The sequence below is a fragment of the Cynocephalus volans genome, chromosome 1 (assembly GCF_027409185.1).
Source record: "Cynocephalus volans isolate mCynVol1 chromosome 1, mCynVol1.pri, whole genome shotgun sequence".
Lineage (NCBI taxonomy): Eukaryota > Metazoa > Chordata > Mammalia > Dermoptera > Cynocephalidae > Cynocephalus > Cynocephalus volans.
Genome location: NC_084460.1, coordinates 101,434,749 through 101,460,146, shown reverse-complemented (window position 1 = coordinate 101,460,146; position 25,398 = coordinate 101,434,749). Strand labels below are relative to the sequence as shown.

Genomic DNA, 25,398 nt, shown 5'->3' with positions numbered 1-25,398 from the left:
AAAAAAAAAAAGTAATGAGATAAATGGGACTAAATAACAACAACAACAAAATAAAGTTTTTTTGGATTGACTTTATTATCTTCTTTGGATACAACAAAACCACCAGATTTCCATGTCAGTTGCACTGTTCTTGCCATGAACTCTCATTAGACCTTGCATTTTTGAAAATTATCAGTAATAAGTTACCACAGCCATTTTAAGTCTTCCACCACCTACAAGTTAGTTTTTGTTTTACTCAGGTGCTTCCCTGAAAAGCCTTTGAAATCAGCTACAGGCCAGAGTGCTTTGCCTGCAACAGTGAAGGCCCATGGAAAAGAGCTCTGCTGCGTATTTTTGGGCAGAGGCTTCTGATGATACTGTTTAAATAACTATGCAACCATACTAGTGGACTTTGTCAGGATTTCCAGAACTCTAGTTGAGAAGCAGATGGGTTCATGAGACTGCTAACCCAACATCTAGTGGAACAAGAATTCATTAGACAAGACTGAATAAACTGAGGAGAGGTGATTGTGGTTTTTGTTTGGAATATTGTTGAGGTTTTAATGTCCTATTTCCTGGATCTATAAACAATACCCATTTCTTTCCTCCTAAGCCATCTATAACTCATAGCAACTTAGAAGACTATGCTTTTGTAAATAGCAATGAAACATTGAAAATGATAGCTTAACCCCCCTGCTTGACCCCACTAGAATTCAAAACTATTATCGGATATTCTTATTTTTATGGTAGAATAGTTATTGGCAAAGAGTCAGTAAGACCTTTTCTTCCCTGCTAACAGGATGTAACTGGAAATGCTGGTTTTGAAAATAAAGGCCTTCTCTGGAATATCATATTTGAGAATAATGTTCATTTAGTCAGATATGACCAGATATTTATAAGGAATTAAATTTGACTTTTTAGAGTCAATGCTTACAAAGCCCTCTTGGGAAAACTGATCTGGTACCTGGGCTACAGGGTCCCCAGCATTCCAGGTGAGTAAGGAAGTGATAGGTTCTGAACATAACTGGTGCCATTTTAGGCAAGGCCAAGCACCAAATGGTCCCAACCCCTCCCCTGGAAGAATACAGCCTCCCCACACAAAACCAATACCCCACCACCTAATTGTTTTACCTGCCAACATAAATCTTTTATTTTTTCCATATCTTCACTCATCTCCAGCAGGAAGTAGCTTCAGAAGAATGAGACCTTCACCCCTTTTCCCTTCTCCCTATACTTAAAAGGCAGGAATGATAGGTTCTGAACACAACCAGTGCCATTTTAGGCAAGGCCGCACCCAAAATGGCCCTAATCCCTCCCCCTTCCCTTTATGAGAAACCTCATGATTTTTGAGAAACAGAAACCCTTTTGCTTCCGCAAGGGTGCAGTTCTCCACCCTGGTTGCATAGCTTCCACATTAGCATAATGCCCCTCCTTGATTGTATCAGCCAGCCCGTGGCCCCCTATATAAGCTCACTCACCCCCACACCTGGTGCTGTCCTCTATTTTGAGGGCAGCCCCAGGCTGCCCTCCACTTTGAGCGCAGCCCAGCAGATTCTTTTTCTTTAATAAAGCTTGATCAGTACCCAGCGTTTCAGCTCACTTTCTTTCAGGAAGCTCACTTCTTGGCAGGCCCAGAAAAATTAAGATATTTTGGGGACATTGAAAAGAAACAAATTCAACCATACATATAAGTAACACAGGTGAAATTTGATGGAGAGTTCTTGGCTTGCCTTACTAGCTTTAGGAGGCTTTTAAAAGTACTATCTGAGATTCTTCATGAAAACTATAGCCAACTTAATTAAGTAGGCCTGTGTGGTAAATTGTCATTCCTGCTATTCCTATGTAAATAATCAGAACCAATATAATGAGACCTGTCTTATTCTGTGGTCAGGAATAATCTTTTATTAGGATTATTTCTGATCAAAAGGGATGATTATAGAGAGAAATGCCGTGTTTCAGTGGAAAGCTACATTGTTTATAGTATACTCTTCTGGTTTATCAGATTCTAGGTCTTTTCATTGTCTTTGAGCTTTTTAGACCTCTTCATAAATGTGGTAACTGATGGATATGCAAATTCTGTCATATGATGAAGATTTAATTGACTCCATACCCCCTACCCCCATGCTCTTGAAAGTCCATTTTGGGTACCTATCCATAAATTGAACTTGATCCCATTACCTTCCCAAATTGTAAATTTACCACATTTTCAATTCTTTAATTTTCCTTCAATATCTGGCTATAATTTTCCAAACTGACATTTTAATTTTCCTCCTTCCCATCTGTCTGACTCAGTGTCATTGAGAACTGGCAGTGACTGGCCAGATCCCTGTTGAAAGACTATGTTGTCTTGCACCTGGCCCTTATCTGTACCCTCTGAAGAAGCTCTGCCTGTTGAAACATGATAGCTTAAAGAACTCACCACCCAACAGACCATGCTTGGGTTAGATTTCTTCCTGGGACAAGCTGCTGTCTAGGCCACTAAGGAAGCCTGGTGAAGCAATTGGGTCATGTATGCTGTTATATGAGAGGTAACCAAGACTGTGGACGACATAACCCAGAACGCTGACATCCCAGCTTGTGAGCTTTAAAACACACAGCTAGCGCTGCTGCATAGCTGAAAAATCTTCCCCTACCAATCTCTTAGAATCCATCAGACTTGTTACCCTCAGAGTTCGACTACTGGCTCTTGCTTTAATACAATTTTTATATGAATATTCCTTTTTTTCATTTTGGGCATCTCTCTTTTAAGATGTCTGATCTCTAGGACCCTAAAATAACTGACCTTTGCCACCACCTTTTAACAGATGGTTCAACTGGTTTTACAGGAACAACATCCATAAGAATTCTCAAAAGACTATTTCTTAGACACTACTTCATTCACTCTGGAGGTTATAATTACCTATGAGTTGAATGATAATGAATGATATCCATTTTGATATTTGATATTTTTATATTTGTTATGATGAGGATGGATTTAATAAATAAGTGAATACAAACATTTTGACTAGGATAAAAAAACAGAAAAAGGCTGCATTTTAAATGTAGATGTATAGTGTCATCCAAATATCAGTGCAAGATTACGTTGCAGGTAATAGGGGCATTCCTCTGATGAGATACGAGGATACTTCAAAAGTTCATGGAAAGATTCATATTGTCTTTTAATTCTAGTTTTCCATGAACTTTTTGCAGTACCCTCATATAATAATTTTCCCCCTGGAAACCACTAGATGACTTAAACTATAACCGTGCATACATATACATGAAAAATCAATGTCAAATGACAACTGCATTAAGCACTGCTCTAGGCACTAGTGGACCATGATCAGCTGCACACGTTCAGATTCTAGTGGTGAGGACAGACCATAAACAAATGATCAAAAGATGAATGGGAGAATTACAAATGATGGTTTTTATGAAGAAAAACCAGGACGACGTGATGAAGACAGGATGGTCATGGAATACGTCCTGGAGAGGTGACTCAGGCTGAGACCAGAAGGTTCTGATGAGCCCGCCATGCACGGAACTGGGAGAAGAGCATTCTCACCTCTCTGAGCTCCACTCAGCCAGCACGCAGGATTAGACAGCGCTTTCTCTTTGCTCAGTAAAAATTTTTCGTCTGATGTGGCCAGTAGGCTGCTCTCAAGTACACATTTACCTTCTCAACAGTTTTGTCTACTGATCAAGAGTATTGTATTATTTCAGTTGCAAAGTCATGAAATATGATTTTAAAAAAGTGAAAATTAAGTTCAATGCTATGGAAAAAATTTTCAAAAGGTGATTTGCTAAATATTTACTATCAAATTAGGAGTGAGTAAGACCACTATTGGAAGAAAATTATAAAAATATGGAAGGATTTTGGATTTGGATTGTTTCACAGGAGTCTATGTTTTCTCACCAATTAAAGAAATTAAAACTGGAAATATTTGACAGTTTAGTACATAAAGACAGATGATGCAGAACTATAAAAAGGAGACTCATACCAAAAAAAAAATTAGTCTTGGCCCTTTATCAAATGACTGGTAGAAGAGTACACATTTCTGTTTTAGGTTACAACAAAATGTTTAAGATATATACCCCCCCACACTCACATACATACACACACACACACACACACACACATATATTTTATGTTTTATCACTATAACTTTTTTCTTTAACTCACCAACCTGACCCAATTAGGTCAAATAAAGACTTCTACTGTATTGTTTTTCTCACAAAAATGAGACCATACTATTCATATTGTTATATAACCTTTTTTCCTATTTACTATACTATAAACACCTCTCTGTGTCAATAAATATATTTCTATAATATAATTTTAGATGCTACAGTATTTCATTATGTGACTGGATCATAATATTTTTAAGCTATTATCATGGTCAGATATTTATGGGGTTTGAATTTGTCACTACACTGATCATCCTTATATACACATAACTGCACACATCTTTAATAATTTTCTTAGGATGAATTCCTAGGAAGTGAATTTCTGGGTCAAAGGCAGGCATATTTTTTAGGCCTTTGATGTCTATCACGAAACTACCCTCCAATAAGGCAGACCATCACATGTCTTTTTGGAGTGACTGTTTCTGCAATTTTCTGAATATTTCTGAGGCAATTTGTTAATCAGACAATAGGGAATGCTGTTAAAGATTATGTGCACATAGAAGAACTAAATTCAGGCCACTTGAAGGACAGAATGAAGCAATAAAACATAGCATAGCATCCAATACATACACAGCAAAGTCACTATCATCTGGTGAAAAGCTAACTTTTGCCAGTTAAAGCCTTTATTTTGAGTGACAAATACAACATAATAGAATAACCCATATTTTCAGACTGTACTCCCACTGTTTTCTCTCAAAGTACTTATTGGTCACCTGCACCTTTGTGTTTAAAGGTTGCTTGTTGGAGAATAGGCAACAACCTTGCTTGCAAGAACCATATCCTTTGTCAGCACACCTTGCACTCTTTTTGATGATGTCTGTAAAAAATCTGTTACTTTCTTTTCTTTAATTTACTATATGGTCACTTTAAATGCCATGCTTTGAAATGTCTTGGAGAAAAATAATTGCATTAGTTACAAACACCTAGACACAGCAGAAGCCCAGAATCATACAGGAGTCAGATTTCACACCTCCACACATAGCTGTCCCTGGATGTTTTTTGAGCTATTAATTAGATTTCCAGGATTTTCTTTGTCATTAATGGCCCTGGTACTGTCAAAACCCCATTGAGAGTAAGATTTATTTAAGGTAGAAATTAAATTCCAATATAGAGAAAAGAGCCAGGAATTCCTGCCAAATCATCCAGTGGTAATGTTATCTCTTGCAACTCTGTGCCCTGAATTGATTTTAGAAGAGCCTTTTTATTGTTCCAAACCCAACTAATGACTTCCAGATTTAAAGTTCTCTATGTCAGTTATAATTAATTTCTTCTTCACTGACTCTGCAGCTCTGGATACAAGTGCTGGGCAATCTTCTGGAGCAGAATCTCAAGCATCTTGGTAAGGGAAGACACTGTCACTTTCGAGGAAGCTCTTTTCTAGTGTCGGGAAGCAGACTCAGAAATGGAACCTCGAGTACAAGGGGATGTAGCAGGTGGAGAGGTGGGCATGAGGTTGTGTGGAAGCACAGAGAAAAAAGTGACCTAATTTCTCTTCTCATCAGGACAGGCTCCACAGAGGAGAGCAGGCTCTCTCCCTTGTCGAGGGCCATGAAGAATGGGTAAGCATTAGCTGGGCAGAGAAGATGGCTGGAAAGAGCATTAGAGGTGAGGGAAGGCAGGTGTGTCCGAGGCACTGCAACAGGGATGACAGAGGGGAGGGTTGTTCAAGGAGACACTGTCGGTGCTGTTTGTGAAATGATCTGAGGGGACCAGGCAGGATTCTCTCTCCAAACCTTTGGCCTTTTCTGGTTCTACCATCCCTTTCTGTTACCTTCATTAAATGGTCATTTTTTAAAAGTGGTAAACTATTTCTTGTTTTCAAGAATCCTTATTAAAAGGAGAACAATACTGGGAGGGGAGAAGGAAAATAGAGGTATTGTTGAGTTTCCCGTGGAGACCTGAATGCTGTGTGAGTTGCTGTACATGTACTATCTCATTTAATTCTCACAACAACCCCGCGGGGCTAATCTTGCATACCATTGTCATTTTTTAGACAAGGAAACAGAAGCTTATTTGCTGGGCAGTTGTCAGAAGCCAGTACCTGGCAAGTCATCTAAGGGCAGCACCTTTAAGTGCCCCAGCAAAAGCATTAGCAGTGATGAGAGGACACTTTGTTGTGCAGGGTGTGGGTGGGAAGTGGGGCTTTGGAGAGCAGCTGAGGCAGTGCACACGGCAGTCACTACAGTGGATGGTGGAAGGGGGACATGCGGGTCTAGAGAGGAGAGGTAGAAGTAAACCAAAACAACTTGTCACAAATTTCCCAAGTGTATTTAAACATTTATTGAGCATCTGCTATGAAGCAGACGATGAGCCAGGTGCTGGAGAGACAAGGACATGCTGAGGCAGGATTGTTACTCTTGTGGGAATCACAGTCTTGGGAAGATGTGAACAGGGATGCATACAATTCATTGCAGGAATGCCCAAATGGAGGTGCACCCTGTGCAAGGAAGTGGTAACTCTGCTCGAAAGAGTCAGGGGAGTGACACTGAGATGGACCTCAGAGAACTGCAAGGAGATCTGCAAGGGAGGTAAATGGAGAAAGGCACTCGAGGCAGAAGAAGTGGCAAGGGCAAGGGCCTCGATTTGCAAAGGGGACAGTGTATATGCACAACAGTGCCTTCAGCGTCAGCCAGAGCAGGTGAGGGAGCGGAACAGGCAATAAGGTGGGGGGCCAGCTGTGAATGACCTGCACGTCGTTCCAAGGAGCGAACTCGATCCTGTAAGGTTTTAAAGAAGGGAGTGAGATGATAGTAACTCTAGTGGTGGTTTGGAGGACAGAGCTGAGGAAAACAGGGGCAAAGAAACAAGTCAGGGGGACAATGCAATGGCCATGGGAAGAATGATGAGGGTCAGGAGCAGCCGGGAAAGAGGGAGGGCATGGAATTAAAAAGGGTCCTTTATGTTTCCTTAGATTTTTAAAAATTGTAAAGGCAATCTTACTCATTGTAGAAAATTGAAATGAATATATGCATATAAAATAAAAAGGGGAAGTCCACCTGTTCCATAAAAATAACCCCAGCTTACTGATGTGAATCCTTTGCAGACAGTTTGCTCTTCCTGTGTAATCACTCTCTCTCTCTCTCACACATACACACACCCACACACCCACACCCACACACACACACACACACACACACGCACACACCCACTTATTTGTGCAAGTTGAACATTGATCCTGTCTGTCTTCACAGAGGTCACAGGTGTCCACTAGGCTCCCAGCCGTATGAGTCTGAGGATCTGGGCAGTGATCTGAGGCGGGGATATGGATTTGGGAGTCATCTGCATTTAAAATGCAGAAAGTAGTTTTTTCAAGATGGCGGCGGCTGCGGCGGCTGGCGCGGAGTAGCTGAGGTGGAAAAGGTGGCCACTGGGCCTCAGGCAGCCGGGAAACTTGTGGACCTTCCTCTGGCCATCTCTTAAGGGAGGACTGCTGCTGCTGGCCGGTCGTGGGGGCTCAACGCCACTTTGCCCCCGGCAGGAGAGGCTGCCTCATTTACAGGCAACAGCTTTGAAGTGTGGAGCAGGAAAAGAACTGATTCTTAGCTGCAAAAGCGAGTCTTGAAACAGGGAACACGGTGCCAGGGCTGCTGTGGATGCAGCCAGGATCCCGGAGGCTGGGGCCGCACTGAAGGCGGCCAGCTGCCCTATTCAGGATTCGAGGTTTCAGGCCGGCATTAAAGAAGATTCCTGGGAGCGCCCGAGCGGCGCCGCGACTGAACAGCCCGAGGCGGCAGCGCCGAGAACACGGAAGGCAACAAACCAGAGACAGAGCGAGCGCCCGACCTGGCACAGCACTGTGAGTGATCCCTGGCCCACGCGGCTCCCGCCTGCACCACCAGGCCACTCACTGCCCCGGTGCTGCCTCCATTTTCCCAGGTGCGGGCAGCTCCGCCCTGCTCGGCCATCACTGAGCCCATTTGCTTGGCCTGGCGCGGGGCTTTCTGGACCCTGCGGGCCAGCCTCCTCTCCCACTCCCTCCGCGGTTCTCTGGCGGGGCTGGGGGTGTGGGGCATCCCGACCAGTGTTGGGAGGGCTAGAAAGTACGGGCGGGCCGACTGTCACTCCACCACACCCTGGACTCCGGCCCCGGTAAACTTCCTGTTACTGGGAGGCAGATAACATCTCTGCGACCACCAGTTTGGAAAAAAGCCTAACGAATTTCTGGTTGGGAATAGTGTGGTAGGAGAGTTCCCAGGTCCGCTTGAACCTGCCGGAGAGCAGGCTGCAGGCAGGCACTAGACTCGGTTTATACCGGGGGGATACAAAGGTGAACAAGACCCGAGAAAGATCTACACAGTGCTACAAAGGCACCCAGAGAGACCGGTTGTCTGTGCCTAGCAGAAACCTGATAGACTTCCTGGGCGAGGCGGTGCTGAGCAGGGTCTTGAAGGCCCAGCTGATAGACGAGGGGTGCAGAAGACACGCCCCAGCCCAGCACAGTGTGCACAGAGGGGGGAGACTCGACAGAAACCACACACCCGGTGGGGTCGCCACTGCACGATCTAACAGCCTGGGCCAGAGCACACGGAACGGGGAGAAGTCCTGTACAGAAAGTGAAAGCTCAACAGAGATCACACACCCTGTGGTACGTGATCCACCAGCCCAGCAGAGTACAAGCTGACCAGAAAGGTGGATCCCCGGAGAAGCCCAAGACCCGAGGCAACCACACACACAAGACACTAGAGGCCAACTGAGCAGACACGGCGGGAGCCATACCAAATTAGCAACCACAGCAACATCCTAGTTAGTCATTAGTCTCAAACCGGTGGACTATGAAACCCCCTGCCACAATGAATAAACACCAAAAAAAAGACACCAGAAATACAAAAAATCAAGAAAGTACACCACCAAAAGTTAATAAATCTCATACTCTAGATCCTATAGAACAAGAAGCCCTTGAAATAACTGACAAGGAATTTCGAGTGATAATTCTAAGGAAACTGAATGAGATACAAGAAAACTCAGCTAGACATCATGATGAAATGAGGAAAAGTATACAGGATCTGAAAGAGGAAATATACAAGGAAATCAATGTCCTGAAAAAAAATGTAGCAGAACTTGCTGAACTGAAGAAATTATTCAGCGAAATAAAAAACACAACGGAGAGTTTAACCAGCAGGCTTGTCGAAGTTGAAGAGAGAACCTCTGAACTTGAAGATGGGCTGTTTGAAATAACACAAGCAGACAAAAAGAAAGAAAAAAGAATCAAGGACATGGAAGAAAATCTGAGAGAGATATCAGACAACCTCAAGCGCTCAAATATCCGAGTCATGGGTATTCCAGAAGGGGAGGAAAATGGAGATTCCATTGAAAACATATTCAACAAAATAGTGGCAGAAAACTTCCCAGGTATAGGAAAAATCACAAATCTTCAGATCCAGGAAGCTCAACGATCTCCAAACGTATTCAACCCAAAAAGGCCTTCTCCAAGACATGTCATAGTCAAATTGGCAAAACTCAGAGACAAAGAGAGAATCTTAAAAGCTGCAAGAGAGAAGCGTCAAATCACCTATAAGGGAGCCCCAATCAGGTTAACATCAGACTTCTCATCACAAACCCTAAAAGCTAGAAAGGAATGGGATGATATTTTCAAAATACTAAAAGACAAAGATTGCCAGCCAAGAATACTCTACCCTGCAAGGCTATCCTTCCGAAATGAGGGGCAAATAGTATATTTCTCAGACAAACAAAAACTGCGGGAGTTCACTACCACAAGACCACCCTTACAAGAAATCCTCAAGGGAGTACTGGGTTTGGTTCCCGAAAAATAACTACCACTGCCATAAAAACCTAAGAAAAATCTAAACCCGCTAGTACAATAAAAATGGCATTCATGAAGAGAAAACAAGCTAACAAAAACACTATCTACAACCTAAGGAACCAACAAACAAAGAAACCAAACAGTAAATCAGAAAGCAAGGAACAAAAGACACCTAAGACAACCAAACAACCAATAAAATGCTAGGAATAAATCAACACCTTTCAATAACAACTCTTAATGTTAAAGGCTTAAATTCCCCAATTAAAAGACACAGACTGGCTGACTGGATCAAAAAGCAGGACCCAACTATATGCTGCCTACAAGAGACCCACCTCACCCATAAAGATTCACACAGACTAAGAGTGAAAGGATGGAAAAAGATTTACCATGCAAACAGAAAAGAAAAACGAGCAGGAGTGGCTATTCTTATATCTGACAAAATAGACTTTAAACTAAAAACCATAAAAAGAGACAATGAGGGACACTACTTAATGATAAAAGGACTGATCCATCAAGAAGACATAACAATCATAAATATGTACGCACCCAATGTTGGAGCAGCCAGATTTATAAAACAAACTCTATTAGACCTAAAGAAGGAAATAGACACTAATACCATAATAGCAGGGGACCTGAACACTCCACTGTCAATATTAGACAGATCATCTAGGCAAAGAATCAGTAGAGAAACACAAGATCTAAACAAGACTCTAGACCAATTGGAATTGGCAGATATCTACAGAACATTCCACCCAACAACCTCAGAATATTCATTCTTCTCATCAGCACATGGATCATTCTCCAGGATAGATCACATATTAGGTCACAAATCAAGTCTCAATAAATTCAAAAAAATTGGAATTATCCCATGTATCTTCTCAGACCACAATGGATTAAAACTAGAAATTAATAACAAACAAAACTCTGGAAACTATGCAAACACATGGAAATTAAACAGCATTCTACTTAATGACATATGGGTCCAAGAAGAAATCAAGCAGGAAATCAAAAAGTTTATTGAAACTAATGAAAACAATGATACATCATACCAAAACCTGTGGGATACTGCAAAAGCAGTATTGAGGGGAAAATTTATTGCATTAAATGCTCACTTCAGAAGAATGGAAAGATGGCAAGTGAACAACCTAACACTTCACCTTAAAGAACTAGAAAAACAAGAACAATCCAATCCTAAAGTTAGCAGACGGAAAGAAATCATTAAGATCAGAGCAGAACTGAATGAAATTGAAAACCAAAAAACAATTCAAAAGATCAACGAATCAAAAAGTTGGTTTTTTGAAAAGATAAATAAAATTGACAAACCATTAGCATGGCTAACAAAAAAAAGAAGAGAGAAGACTCAAATAACAAAAATTAGAAATGAAAAAGGCGATATTACAACTGATTCATCTGAAATACAAGGAATCATTCGAGACTACTATAAACAACTATACGCCAACAAATTTGAAAATCTGGAGGAAATGGATAAATTTCTGGACACACACAAGCTCCCAAAACTGAACCGTGAAGACGTAGAAAATTTGAACAGACCAATAACAATAAAGGAGATTGAAGCTGTTATCAGAAGGCTCCCAACAAAGAAAAGCCCAGGACCAGATGGATTCACAGCAGAATTTTACCAAACATTCAAAGAGGAATTGACACCGATTCTTTACAAACTATTCCAAAAGATTGAAACGGACGCAAATCTCCCAAACTCATTCTATGAAGCAAACATCATCCTGATACCAAAACCAGGTAAAGATATAACCAAAAAAGAAAACTACAGGCCGATATCCTTGATGAATATAGATGCAAAAATCCTCACTAAAATACTAGCAAACAGAATACAGCAACACATACGAAAAATTATTCATCATGATCAAGTGGGATTCATCCCAGGGATGCAAGGTTGGTTCAACATACGCAAATCAATAAATGTGATACACCATATTAATAAACTCAAACACCAGGATCATATGATCATCTCTATAGATGCTGAAAAAGCATTTGATAAAGTTCAGCACTCATTCATGACAAAGACCCTCTATAAGTTAGGTATAGAGGGAAAGTATCTCAACATAATTAAAGCCATATATGACAAACCCACTGCCAATATCATCCTGAATGGGGAAAAGCTGAAAGCTTTTCCTTTAAGAACAGGCACTAGACAAGGATGCCCACTCTCACCACTCCTATTCAACATAGTGTTGGAAGTACTAGCCAGAGCAATCAGAGAAGAGAAGGAAATAAAGGGCATCCAGATTGGAAAAGATGAAGTCAAACTGTCCCTGTTTGCAGATGACATGATCCTATATATCGAACAGCCTAAAACCTCTACAAAAAAACTGTTGGAATTGATAAATGATTTCAGCACAGTAGCAGGATACAAAATCAACACACAAAAATCAGTCGCATTTCTTTTCTCCAATAGTGAACATGCAGAAGGAGAAATCAAGAAAGCCTGCCCATTTACAATAGCCACCAAAAAAATAAAATACTTAGGAATTGAGTTAACCAAGGAGGTGAAAAATCTCTATAATGAGAACTACAAACCACTGCTGAGAGAAATTAGAGAGGATACAAGAAGATGGAAAGATATTCCATGCTCTTGGATTGGAAGAATCAACATAGTGAAAATGTCCATACTACCCAAAGTGATATACAAATTCAATGCAATCCCCATCAAAATTCCAAAGACATTTTTCTCAGAAATGGAAAAAACTATTCAGACATTTATATGGAACAATAAAAGACCACGAATAGCCAAAGCAATGCTCAGCAAAAAAAATAAAGCTGGAGGCATAACACTACCTGACTTTAAGCTATACTACAAAGCTATAATAACCAAAACAGTATGGTACTGGCATAAAAACAGACACACTGACCAATGGAATAGAATAGAGAATCCAGAAATCAACCCACACACTTACTGCCATCTGATCTTTGACAAAGGCACCAAGCCTATTCACTGGGGAAGGGACTGCCTCTTCAGCAAGTGGTGTTGGGATAACTGGATATCGATATGCAGGAGAATGAAACTAGATCCATACCTCTCACCGTATACTAAAATCAACTCAAAATGGATTAAGGATTTAAATATACACCCTGAGACAATAAAACTTCTTAAAGAAAACATAGGGGAAACACTTCAGGAAATAGGACTGGGCACAGACTTCATGAATACGACCCCAAAAGCACGGGCAACCAAAGGAAAAATAAACAAATGGGATTATATCAAACTAAAAAGCTTCTGCACAGCAAAAGAAACAATTAAAAGAGTTAAAAGACAACCAACAGAGTGGGAGAAAATATTTGCAAAATATACATCTGACAAAGGATTAATATCCAGAATATATAAGGAACTCAAACAACTTTACAAGAAGAAAACAAGCAACCCAATTAAAAAATGGGCAAAAGAGCTAAGTAGGCATTTCTCTAAGGAAGATATCCAAATGGCCAACAGACATATGAAAAAATGCTCAACATCACTCAGCATCCGGGAAATGCAAATCAAAACCACATTGAGATACCATCTAACCCCAGTTAGGATGGCTAAAATCCAAAAGACTATGAACGATAAATGCTGGCGAGGCTGCGGAGAAAAAGGAACTCTCATACATTGTTGGTGGGACTGCAAAATGGTGCAGCCTCTATGGAAAATGGTATGGAGGTTCCTTAAACAATTGCAAATAGATCTACCATACGACCCAGCCATCCCACTGTTGGGAATATACCCAGAGGAATGGAAATCATCAAGTCGAAGGTATACCTGTTCCCCAATGTTCATCGCAGCACTCTTTACAATAGCCAAGAGTTGGAACCAGCCCAAATGCCCATCATCAGATGAGTGGATACGGAAAATGTGGTACATCTACACAATGGAATACTACTCAGCTATAAAAACGAATGAAATACTGCCATTTGCAACAACATGGATGGACCTTGAGAGAATTATATTAAGTGAAACAAGTCAGGCACAGAAAGAGAAATACCACATGTTCTCACTTATTGGAGGGAGCTAAAAATTAATATATAAATTCACACACACACACATACACACACACACACACAAATCGGGGGGGGAGGGAAGAAGATATAACAACCACAATTACTTGAAGTTGATACAACAAGCAAACAGAAAGGACATTGTTGGGGGGGAAGGGGGGGAGGGAGAAGGGAGGGAGGTTTTGGTGATGGGGAGCAATAATCAGCCACAATGTATATCGACAAAATAAAATTAAAAAAAAAATAAAAAAATAAAAAAAATAAATAAATAAAAAAAAATAAATAAAAAATAAAAATAATAAAAAAAAAAGAATAAATACCTATAATTTCATAAAAAAAAAAAAAATAAAATAAAATGCAGAAAGTACATGATAAACGGGGAGTTCATAGTGTGGAGAGGGGCAGAAGGCCAAACATAGAAACCTGAGAAAATTTAAATTTAAGAGCTGTGCAAGAAAAGACAGAACCACAGGGGGAGAGACTAGAGAGTCGGAGGAGCATTAGGAAAGTGTGCTTTATCGATGTTCACAGAAAAAGAGTTTTAAAAAGGGCAGATGTGCTCATTAGTGTTAAGCACTGCTGAGAGATTAAACCTGTTAAGGACTAAAGAGTGTCCGTTGGATTGAACAACAAAGAATTTCTGAAATCTGCCTTGGTTCCAGCCCTCACCATCTCTGGCCCGATGTCTGCATAGCCTCTGAGCTGGCCGGCTGGCCTCTGATCGAGTCTGCATGTTGCTGCCAAAATCGCCTTTTCTACAAACCACCTTTCTAAAGTGGAATCGTGTCTACTGAAAATTTCCTAATAGTCTCTCGCTGCTACAAGATGAGGTCCGAACCGCTTAGAATGGAGTGACCATCCGAGCCTTCGTCCCCTCCATCCTCCACCGCTTCTACACACGTGTTAAGCTTCAGCAGTGCTGAGGAGCTTATACCTCTCTGCAAACATTGTGAGCTTTCACTCCTCTGTCTCTGCATGGCCATGTCTGCCAGGAACGCCCTTCCTTCTTTCTCTGCCTAGGATACTCCTATTCCCTCTTTAAAACCTTACTAAGGCATAAGGATGCGCAGACTCCTGTGGCAGTGTTGGGATTCTTGTCTCTTCACTGCTGCTCTCTCTGTGAAAGAAATAATTGTTCCTACCTAAGGCTCCTCAGCTACCCAACAGGAGAATCAAAGATAATAAATTTAGTGAGTTTCTATTCCAAGTGAAGAGTCTGGCTTTTTGGAAATTTGTAAACGAGAGGCGCGTCTTGTTGCCCACTGCCCGACACTGTACTCGACAGCCTTTACTCATGAGTCAGTGCAGTAGATTATCTAATACCATCGCTATCTTCTCTCTGCTCACAGGTTTTACAGGAAGAATCTTTTTTTTTTTTTTTTTTTTTGACCCGTAAGGGGATCATAATTGGTGTTGCCCCGCACCACGCTCAGCCAGTGAGCGCATGGGCCATCCCCATATGGGATCCGAACCTGCAGCCTCAGTGCTACCAGCGCCACACTCTCCCAAGTGAGCCATGGGGCCGGCCCAGAAGAAGAATCTCTTAATCTCTCAGGAGAGGTGATCTAAACAGCAGCTCCACGACGAAGAGGAAACTACTTGATGTCAGTGTTTAATAACACTAGGAAGTGGTATCCTGGAGTGTATGTGTGTGTATTTCATTTGTATTTTCACTTTGTCACTTTACCTTTTTAACAGCTTTGATGAGGTACAATTGACATAAAGTACATTGCACATTTTTATGCTCACAATTTGCCATATGGGTAGAACTGTGAAACCATCATCATAATAGAGAGAGGGAACATGTCCATTATTCCTACAAGGTCCCTCCTGTTCCTTTGTAATTAGTTCTCTGTTCTCCCCAGCCCCACACAACTGCTAGTCTGTTTTCTGTCACTACATAGTCACATGTTAACTTTATAAACAAGGGAAAATATCCAGACTCAGAGAAAGCTAGTTACTTACCCAAACATCCATTATCACCTGCTATGGTCTGATTGTTTATGTCGTCTCTCCAAAATTCATATGTTGAAACTCTAACCCCCAAGGCAATGGTATTTGGAGGTGGGGCCTTTGGGGAGTGATTAGGTCATGGGAGAAGAGTTTTCATCAATGGGATTAGTTCTCTTGTAAAAGAGACCCAAGACCTTTTCCCCTTCTATCCTGTAAGGACAGAGTGAGAAGGCACCATTTATGAACCAAGAAATGTGCCCTCCAGACACCACATCTGCCAGTGTCTGATCTTGGACTTCTCATCTTTAGAACTGTGAGAAAAAAATATCTGTTGTTTGCAAGTTATGGAATTTTGTTACAACAGTCCAAATGGACTAAGACCTCACTCTACTCCTTTTACATGAATCCTGATTTATATCACAAGCACAATGACATCTGTAGTTTTTCCCCAGGCTTCCTTGCAGCTAGGTATTGCCATTTGACTAAGTTCTTATCAAAGAGATGTAGGCAGAAGTGTAGGAGACTTCTGGGAAGACTGCTTAAAGGGGGATAACTTAGCTGGGAAAGGACCTTTTCCCCATTCCTCTTCCAGCTGTGTGGAATGCATTTGTCATGGGTGGAGCTCTGCCAGCCATCTTGGACTACGTGGTTACCTTGAAAATTGTACCATTTACTGGTGTAGAAAGATGAGCCGAAATCTCTGCGGTCAGTGTGAAGCATTTATACCAAACCTGTGCATTTGAGCTTCTTTTATGTGAGAGTGTTATAAACTTCTGAGAGTCAGGGTTACAAACTTCTTAAACAACTCTTATTTTGCTTTTATTTTCATGTGCAATTGACCTTATTCTAACAGAAATATTTATACTTCTATATTTGCTTTCTCACAGCAGTCACAACAATGCCACCTGCTTTTATTTCCACTTAAATTATATGCCTGATGCAGATCCTCCTTTAAACATTTATATTGGGCCAGCCTGTGGCTCACTTGGGAGAGTGTGATGTTACTCTCACTTGGGAGAGTAATACCAAGGCCATGGGTTTGGATCCCTATATAGGAATGGCTGGTTAGCTCTAATGGGAGAGCGTGGTGCTGACAACACCAAGTCAAGGGTTAAAATCCTCTTACCGGTCATCCTTTAAAAAAACAAAACAAAACAAAAAAAAACAACATTTATATTACACTTAGTTCTGACAGGGAATCAGTCACTTTGCTGGGGTCAAGTCAATCTCCTCAAGAAAACATTAGCAAGCAAGTTGTTATAGCAGCTTGCTTCCTGAGGCTCTGACACACTAGCTCCTCTGACAGAATAAACTGTTAGACATTTAAGCACCTTTTTACCTTAAAGGAATTTCATGAGCCATGGTGCTTCAACATGGGGGGGGGGGGGGCGGGTGTCAGGGAGAATCTTTCTGACATCTTTTCTCAATGTTAAGAAAAGAAAAAAAATGTAGAAACTACAAACCTATGTGATGAAATGAAAGCATCATTAGGGCTAAAAATGAATCTCCCCGAGACTTTTCCTTTCTTGACATGGACGTAGGTTATTTTCATTACTGCTTTGGCTGAGCTAAAATGTCCATTATTGTAACCTGTGAAAAATGCAGTCCTTGGTGTGGCACTGGCCACCAGGCGTAAGGATCCACAGGATCCTGTGGCGATCTTGGGAGGCTTTTTTACAGACTGGGTTCTGGGACTCAGTCTCCTCTTTTGCCTCTAATGTGCTTTCTCTTGCAAGGCGATGTGGTTTGTGCCATAAAATATAAACTTAATTAAACTCTGTTAGGGACTGAGTTTCTTGTGGAAAAAGGAAAATGGATGAACTATAATAAAGAAGAATTGGCCTAGTCAAACATTTGTGCTATTTTTCACTGGCATTTCTGGAAATTAAGCTATTAAATCAGGAGAGCAGTTCAGATGGGTTTGATATTTATTTTTCATTCCTTGACTGCAAAATACAGGCTTAACTTATAATGACATAAAATCAACACCTACTGTGTTTCATTAATTAATTCTGGTTTTCTGTCACCAGGTTTGTCTAGTATGATATTTTTTCCATCATAAAAGCCTGAGGCTTATTAGTCATGATGCCATTATATTCTAGATGCTTTAAAAAGATTTCTGTAATTCTTCTCACACCCTGACTAGTACTTTTTAGTGAGAAAGCAAAGCTGAGTACATTAGAAAGTTTTGTGGCTTATAATATCTTGGTGTTTTTTTCATAGACTTTGGTGATTTTTTTTTTCTAGTTCTCAGTATTTTAAGAATATCGTGAACAGTTTATTAAAGGCATGAACTATCTGAATACCCTGGGACCTATTTAACTCAGATCTTATTTACTTTAGCTTAAACTTTACAAGGGCTATTTCACAATTATGTTTCCTAAAGTCTTCATTATTTTCCAATTGAGCAAAGTTTGTTCTTTGCCATTTAAAAAATTTTTAAGTATTGGATTTGTCTTATTTTCATAATTTTCTACCCTAGAGGACGAAGATATTTCGACTCGTTTTCCTTTCCTTAATTTTATGCAAAACTTCCTTTAATTTTCTTTACTAAGATCATTATAACCATCTTAAGAAAAATGTTATAGACTACTAGTTCATTGACATCAGCACTGTGATGAAAATTGTGCACTGTTGTGTAGCAGTCAATCTTCCTCCTAGATTGAAAGTTTGAGTTTGGAGATATGTTTATCTCTCTTAGCCCATTTCTGGCATCCAGCAAATGCACCATGTCCATTTGTTGAATTGATTTAAAAACATTGGAACCAGAAAACAGAACTTCTTGACTTGTGCTCACCAAGGTTGTGTTTACCTAAAACTAGTTTGACCTAATGATTTTAAATGATTGACTTGACCAAAGCCATTTTATTATTATATGGATAATCTTCTGAGTTTCTTTGACTCCCTGCTCTGGAGTTTTTCAAGTGAAGAGGTTAAAAGCAGTGAAAGAAGTCCCTCTCCAGTTGTTTGATCACTCACTCAACGCTGTATTCTACAAATGTCTCCTCCCCTCCTATTCATAGTGAAATCTCTGAAACCAGAGAAAGTCATGTTTACCCCTGTGGCCTCAGGACCTCATACAGGGTACATCTGAGCAATAAACATTTATTGCAAAAGAAGTGATTGACAAATACAGATTAAACTAACAAATGGATAATGTATTCTTAAGCAAGTATAAAACTGACTACCAAATTTATTTTTGACTTTTTAAAAAAGCATTCTTTTTATCTGTTGTTTCTGAATTTCATATATCACCTTCCCTCGGTTCTTTGTGTATTTTTTTCAATGCAAGGAAAAATGGAATACCACAGACTGAAGGCTGAGGAGAAAAGAAGCAGTGGAAAAAGGAGCAACCTTCTAATGTAGGCAGCATAGGGCTACACCATGTTTTGTCCATGATGAGTGTTTCAAACTGTCTCAGACTATTGGTGTCATAGAGAGACTTACTCCAAAAGCCTTGGCGAGAGAAGATGCTGGGTGTACAAAGGCTGCGTGGAGCTTGGCTCCTGCCTGAGGCTGAGGTGTCAGCAGGGGAGCTCTTTCTGGCTCTGAACGGAATAGTTATCCGACAGGGGAAGATGACCTTTTATCTTTATTCCTGTCAGAATGACTGGTGTGACCGTATATGTTGGTTAGAAGGTGCCTATCTTGTAGTTTCTGCATACTGAGGCAAAATTCCTCTCCAGCTGTGAACCTGTGAAACCACATAAATTGTGTGCTTCCAAGATACAGTGGCAAGATAGGTATAGGGTAGACATTACCATTCCAAAAGGAAGAAATCAGAAAGGAAGAAAGGAAGGAAGGGAGTGAGGAGGTGACTGAAGTGCCACACCGCTTCACGAGGTCCCACACTGGGGAGTGGTTCAGGTGTTGGCAGTGAAGACCTTTTCCTCTCTGTGTGTGGGAGGCAGGGGTGGAGCGTCTTCAGGGTGATCTTGCTGTGGCTCGGAGGCAGCCACTCTTGATTGCGAAGACGGCCCAGGAGGTTGCTGCTATCGGCCAGCTCTCACCCAGGTGGTCCTGACCCACACACTAAAGCCACGGGAACCTTGGAGGGACACCTGCTGGCAGCAACGTTCCTCCTCTTCTACGCACTCTACTATTCGGTGCTGGTGTCCCTGGCCCTGCTGCGGGAACAGAGGGTCCTCAAACTCCCTCTGCCCCCAAAGGAGAAGCGAGGACACAGGAGGTGGCAGCTGGTACCATTGGAAGGAGTGGTGAAGGTGGTCATCACCTTGACTGGCATCTTCCTCCAGTTCTTCTACCCCCCAGGAGTAAATCAGCTGAGGTTAGTAGACTGGGAGGACCCTCGGCAGCCATTCATGTTCAAGAACAGCTGGCATCACGTCTCTATATATGGGTTCTTCCTGCTCAGTGGCGTGGTGGACATCATGAGCCAGTCGTGTTGGTCACGGCAGAACGTGAAGCTGGAGCGGGCAGCCGAGGCCCTGGCCTTCTACATGATGGTGCTGCTGTTTGCAAACCACCTGGAGAACAAGAGCATCCTGGAGATCCGAGTGCATGTCCTGTTCCTGGTGCCCACCTTCTTGGTTGCCCTGGGGCTCACCATTGAGGTCTGGGTCCCTGACCAGCCCCCACTCTGGGTGCTCAAGACCTGGATGGGGCTGGTGCTTGGCTCCTGGATGCTGCAGCTCTCCATACTGTTGTACGCCCCTCCCTCCGGACAGCCCTGGCGGGCAGACAGCCCCGTGGACCTCGCCTTCCTCACCATCTTCTTCTGCTGGCACCTGGGCTTAGGGGCTGCCGTGCTGGCTGCTGTCTATGGTCTCTGCAGCCTCTGGCACCATCACTGCTCCTCCTGGACAGAGGCCCCAGGTGCCAGGTACCAGGAGTGCCCCACAGATTCCAGTGGTGAAGAGCTGGAGAAGCTCAGGGAAGATGCCTTGCTGCAGGATGGAGTTGTCTAGGTACAGAAACTGTCTTTGTTTTATGCCGTTTGTAATAAGAGTTTCAAGGATGCCCACTGCACGCCCAGCATGGAAATGTCCTGAAATCCAGTATGGCTCTCCATCCCAAGAACCATCTTCCTTGTTCCCAAATAAACCTTCCAGCTCCTAGGATGACTTCTTGTATATTACTCTGTTCTCTCCAGGTCTGTCTCTCTCCCATCTCTTTATTCATTATGGTTCCTGGCCACACACACAGATCAGGTGAGAACAAATAGTGCTTTTCTCTGACAGCTTTTGGGATCCAAGAGGAGGAAATGAAATGAGGAAATAGAGCAAGATGGAGGAGGATTGTTGGAGATTCAGAGAAGGTTGTATCTGTCGTAGGCAGGGCAGAATTAGTGTGTGCTTGTGTGCACCTGCAGCTGGCAAACGTGTTTCAGTGTGTGAAGAGAGGGGTCTATTTTCGCATAATGATGAGGTCTTCTGTTTCCTTCATTTCTCTGTTTTTATTCACACTAAGTATAGCAGGATGAAGAATGAGTGCACATGTGTGTATGTGTGTAAACTGAAACAGAACAAGGCTACTTCCACCTCTCAGAGAGTAGGGATGAGGAGATTGGGGGTGCGGGCGATCAATTTAGCAGGGACTTAAGTCTGAGGAGAAAGGGTGCAGGGAGGAATTCCCAAAGGTGTTTGTATGAAGTGAGGATGATTTACGTATAATTTAAAGTGTTCTCTTTTTTTTTTTTTTTGCTGTGATACAGAACAACTCTATGGTTCCAACGCTTTTGGTAAAGTCTACTACATGTGTATATGTCTTGTGTTAGTGAATCTGAGGGAAAACCAAAGAAAAGGCCCAGGTCTCAATTGCTGGGAGCAGAGGGGAAAGAACTGCCACAAAATGAGGGGTGCAAATGATCTCAGTGGCTCTGAAGATGCAGCAACTCAGAGTGGAGAAAACCTGAGAATGGCAGCCTGCTGGGATTTGCAGCCATTTTCAGCTAGTCATTAGACTTCTCCCAGAATGAGATGCTAGTAAATTCACGTATTCAGTGAAATATATGAAAACAAACTATATAAAAATCACTTATCTCTGGGCAGAATTAGAAAGCCATTGCCTCTAATACCACGAGACAGCTTAAGTGAGATGGATAGACCCAGCATCTGGAAGCCCGAAGAGACAGGTAGAAGGAAGGAGATGCCCGCCACAGATGTGGAGAAAGGACCACAGAGAAAAGTATCCATTGTGAAGCTGCTGCAATCACTCCACCCCCCATGCAGCCAGAAATGCTCTCCTCAAAGACTGAAAAGCTTCAAGATGCATAGAGAGGTTTGCAGGATGGCAGACAAGACACCCTGCACACTGTCATTTGAAAATACCACTGGACACCCTCTAAAGAAGCAGTGCACAAGAATATAGAAAGTAGGCCCTGGAGACTTTGGGACAATGGGTTAATATTAGGGAGGGGAGCGAGGAAAGGAGTAGAGAAGGGCCAGGGGCCTAACAACTTACACTGGCAGGGCTTGGAGAGGAGGGAGACACTGGATCTCAGAGGAAGAGAAATTTGTCTTCCTCCAGCAGCTGGAACCAGACCCATCCCAACTTTCCTCACCAGCAGAGGAGGAAACAATCTGGGGAAAGACCAGCACCCTTCTTTCTGTCTCCACCCCAAGAACCCAGAAGCAGAGCCAGACTCACCCTGAGACTAATAAAGCTTAAGCTTCAAGGCCCCTCAGTTTACATGTCTTGTCCAAGGCCCTGGGAGGGATCTTAACAAGGAGTTCACAAGATCACATGTCACTGAAAATTTGCAAAAGTAAGATTTTTTTTGTATTCTTTTTCCTAAAGAGGGTCCTCCAAATTGTATCAACCTCAGGCTCCACAAAACCCGGCTCTGCCCTCACTCTGGAGGCTTAACACAGACGTACTTTCAGGATGCCTTATGATAAACACATCTCTTCACCTGTTAGGGGAACATTCTTTGTTAGAAGACAGTGTTAAGGCTCTTCCTTATTCAACTTGGAAACAAAAAGCTTAAAATGTAAATGACACCACAAACTGGCTGAAAATCACCTGCTAAAGTATAATCCCTCCATCATAAATGATGTGTAAATGAGTATTATGAGATCCTAGGCCTAATCTAATAAAGAGGAATCAGAGGAGCAGAAGACTGGTGGCTAGCGGAGGAGGTGGGAGTGGTTTAGAGGGATTGGTCCTGTTTACCTTCACTTACGCTGTGGAGGGAAAGTTTTTTCTGCACATCTGGCCTTTGCTGTATTAGTCAGGGTTCCCCAGTGAATCAGAACCAATAGGATGGATGGATGGATGGATGGATGGATAGATGAACAGACAGAGATTTTAAGGAACTGGCTTATGCAATCATGAGGGCTGGTAAGTCCAAAATCTGCAGGGCAGGTCAGCAGGCCAGGGAAGAGTTGCTATTACAGTCTAGAGCCTGAAGGTAGTCTGGAGGCAGAATTCCTTCTACCTCAGGGAACCTCAGTCTTTTCCCTTCAGGCACTCAACTGATTACATGAGGCCCATTCACATCATAGAGGGTAATCTGCTTAATCAAAGTGTACTGATTTAAACGTTAATCTCACCTAAAAAATGCCTTCACAGAAACTTCTAGACTGATGTTTGGCCAAACAACTGGGTACCATAGCCTAGCCAAGTTGACACTTAAAATTAACCTCCATACTCCGTATTGGAGCGTGGCCACTCAGACTTCATGTACGTCAACTGTGTTTGTGTGATTTTTGGAGATCTTCCAAAACAACACAATAACTTCGTTTTAAAGGAACTTCATCATCATAGGATCTAATTGCAGTCTGACTACATAATGCTATCAGGACTTCTTCCTTTCCGTGTTCTCTCTAGTGGGAGAGAGAGTGATGGGTGTGCAGGAAGGGGACACTTACTTTTAAAGATTAAAAAATAATGTTTAGAGGGGTTTTAAAACTATTATTAATGTTATACACTTAGACATATTAGAAAATACCAAAAAAGTATTTTGAAATCTACCTAACACCCTCACCCAGAATGAATTACTGCTTAGGAAAGCTGAAAGGGTGAGAGATTATTTCAATCACACCGTGGATGATAGGGTTTATATATCAAGGGTGGGGCCTTTCCTGGTGATGACAAACCCAGGATGTGCTTGATGACCAAACAGTGGATGAGTCAGGTGTTCTGGAGGTGAAGGTAACCAAACATGAAGACATTAAGAACTGGGTGTCTCGTGTTGTGGGAAGAAACCGAGAAAGGATAATGACATGCTGGAGAAGATGGCAACCTTAGGCTGGAGGAGAATCTCAGAGCCCCAGTCCTCAGTGAGTTTTCAAGGGTGACTTAAAGGCATCAAGGAGGGCCAGAAGACAGGAAATGTAGACAGCATGAGCATCAAAGGAGGAAATGATCAGGGTTATTAAGCAGGAATGGTAATACCTGCCCCACAGAAGTATTGTGAGAAATAAATGAGTTACTGCATGTACAACACTTAACAAGAGCATGATGTACAGTAGATACTCAATAAATATTAGTTTGACAGACTGAATATACAAATAGACAATGGCCAGACCACGTAAAAAAAACAGAACTCTGGCCTACAATATGCATCAATTAGCCCATGAAACCAACCCATTATCTATAGCAACTAGCCCAGGAAGCCAGCCAGTTACCTATAAATCAGACTTATAGAAAGTCAGTTAGCAATATGTAGTAACCAGTCCAGTAATGATTGTCCCCAGATGGCCAGGACTTGATTAATAACTAACAGCTTCCCTAATTTTTGCCCCACTTTCAACTTAAGACCAACCAGAAAAAGCCAAATATGTACCCTAACCAACCACATACAATGCCTACTTCTAGTTACCCACCTATGGCTTCCCTAGGCCAACAGCCTCCAATCAGGACATACCCAAAGTCTTCCTTCTTTTCCACTACAAAGCTTTCCCACTTCTCTAAACAGAAGTGATGGTGGCTGACTCCTTTGCTACAGCAAGCTCTGAACAAATAGCCTTTGCTTGCTCTCATTTGGTTTGTCTTCATTTATTTCCACCAGTTCAATTCTTTTATTTATTCATCCAAGCAGTTACTCAATATTTATCACACATCTATTACATACCAGACTCCATGCTAGGCCCTGAGAATCAAATGACCTAGATGCTAGGATCTCTGCCTTCAGTGTAATTACAGTTCAGAGGGAGGAGAAAGGCAAATAAACAGTAATCGAAGCACAGTCTCAAAAGGGCTGTGATGAGGGGCATCTAAGCCACACTTGGGGATCTGAGAAAGCTTCCTAGAAAAGTGATGTCTCCACAGGGACCTGAAGAATGAGTATGGCCAGGGGAAGAGGGATGGAGAAATATTCAGGCAAGTGGAAAAGGGCCAAGGAAAAGTCCCCAGTCTACAGACAGCACAAACATCCAAGGAAGTGCACAAAAGTGAGATGGTTGGACCTTGGTGTTTGAGCTGGGACTGATAAGCCATGAAGGTGGAAAGGCAGACAAGAGTCAGTGTCCGCCTGGGCCACATTAAGGAATCTGGCATTTATCCTGAAATAATGATCAAATACCCATTTTGAAATACGGTTGCACGTGGAGTGCAGCCTGGAGGAG

General features: G+C 42.0%; 1 protein-coding gene across 1 annotated transcript; it reads left to right on the top strand.

The window, feature by feature from the left end:
- Window positions 1–6,570: 6,570 nt before the first annotated feature.
- Window positions 6,571–20,809, top strand: LOC134383581 (transmembrane epididymal protein 1A-like). The gene is made up of 2 exons (XM_063104812.1): window positions 6,571–6,674; window positions 19,842–20,809. The coding sequence occupies exons 1-2, from the start codon at window positions 6,571–6,573 to the stop codon at window positions 20,794–20,796; spliced, it is 1,059 nt and encodes a 352-aa protein (XP_062960882.1). The 3' UTR covers window positions 20,797–20,809.
- Window positions 20,810–25,398: the final 4,589 nt, after the last annotated feature.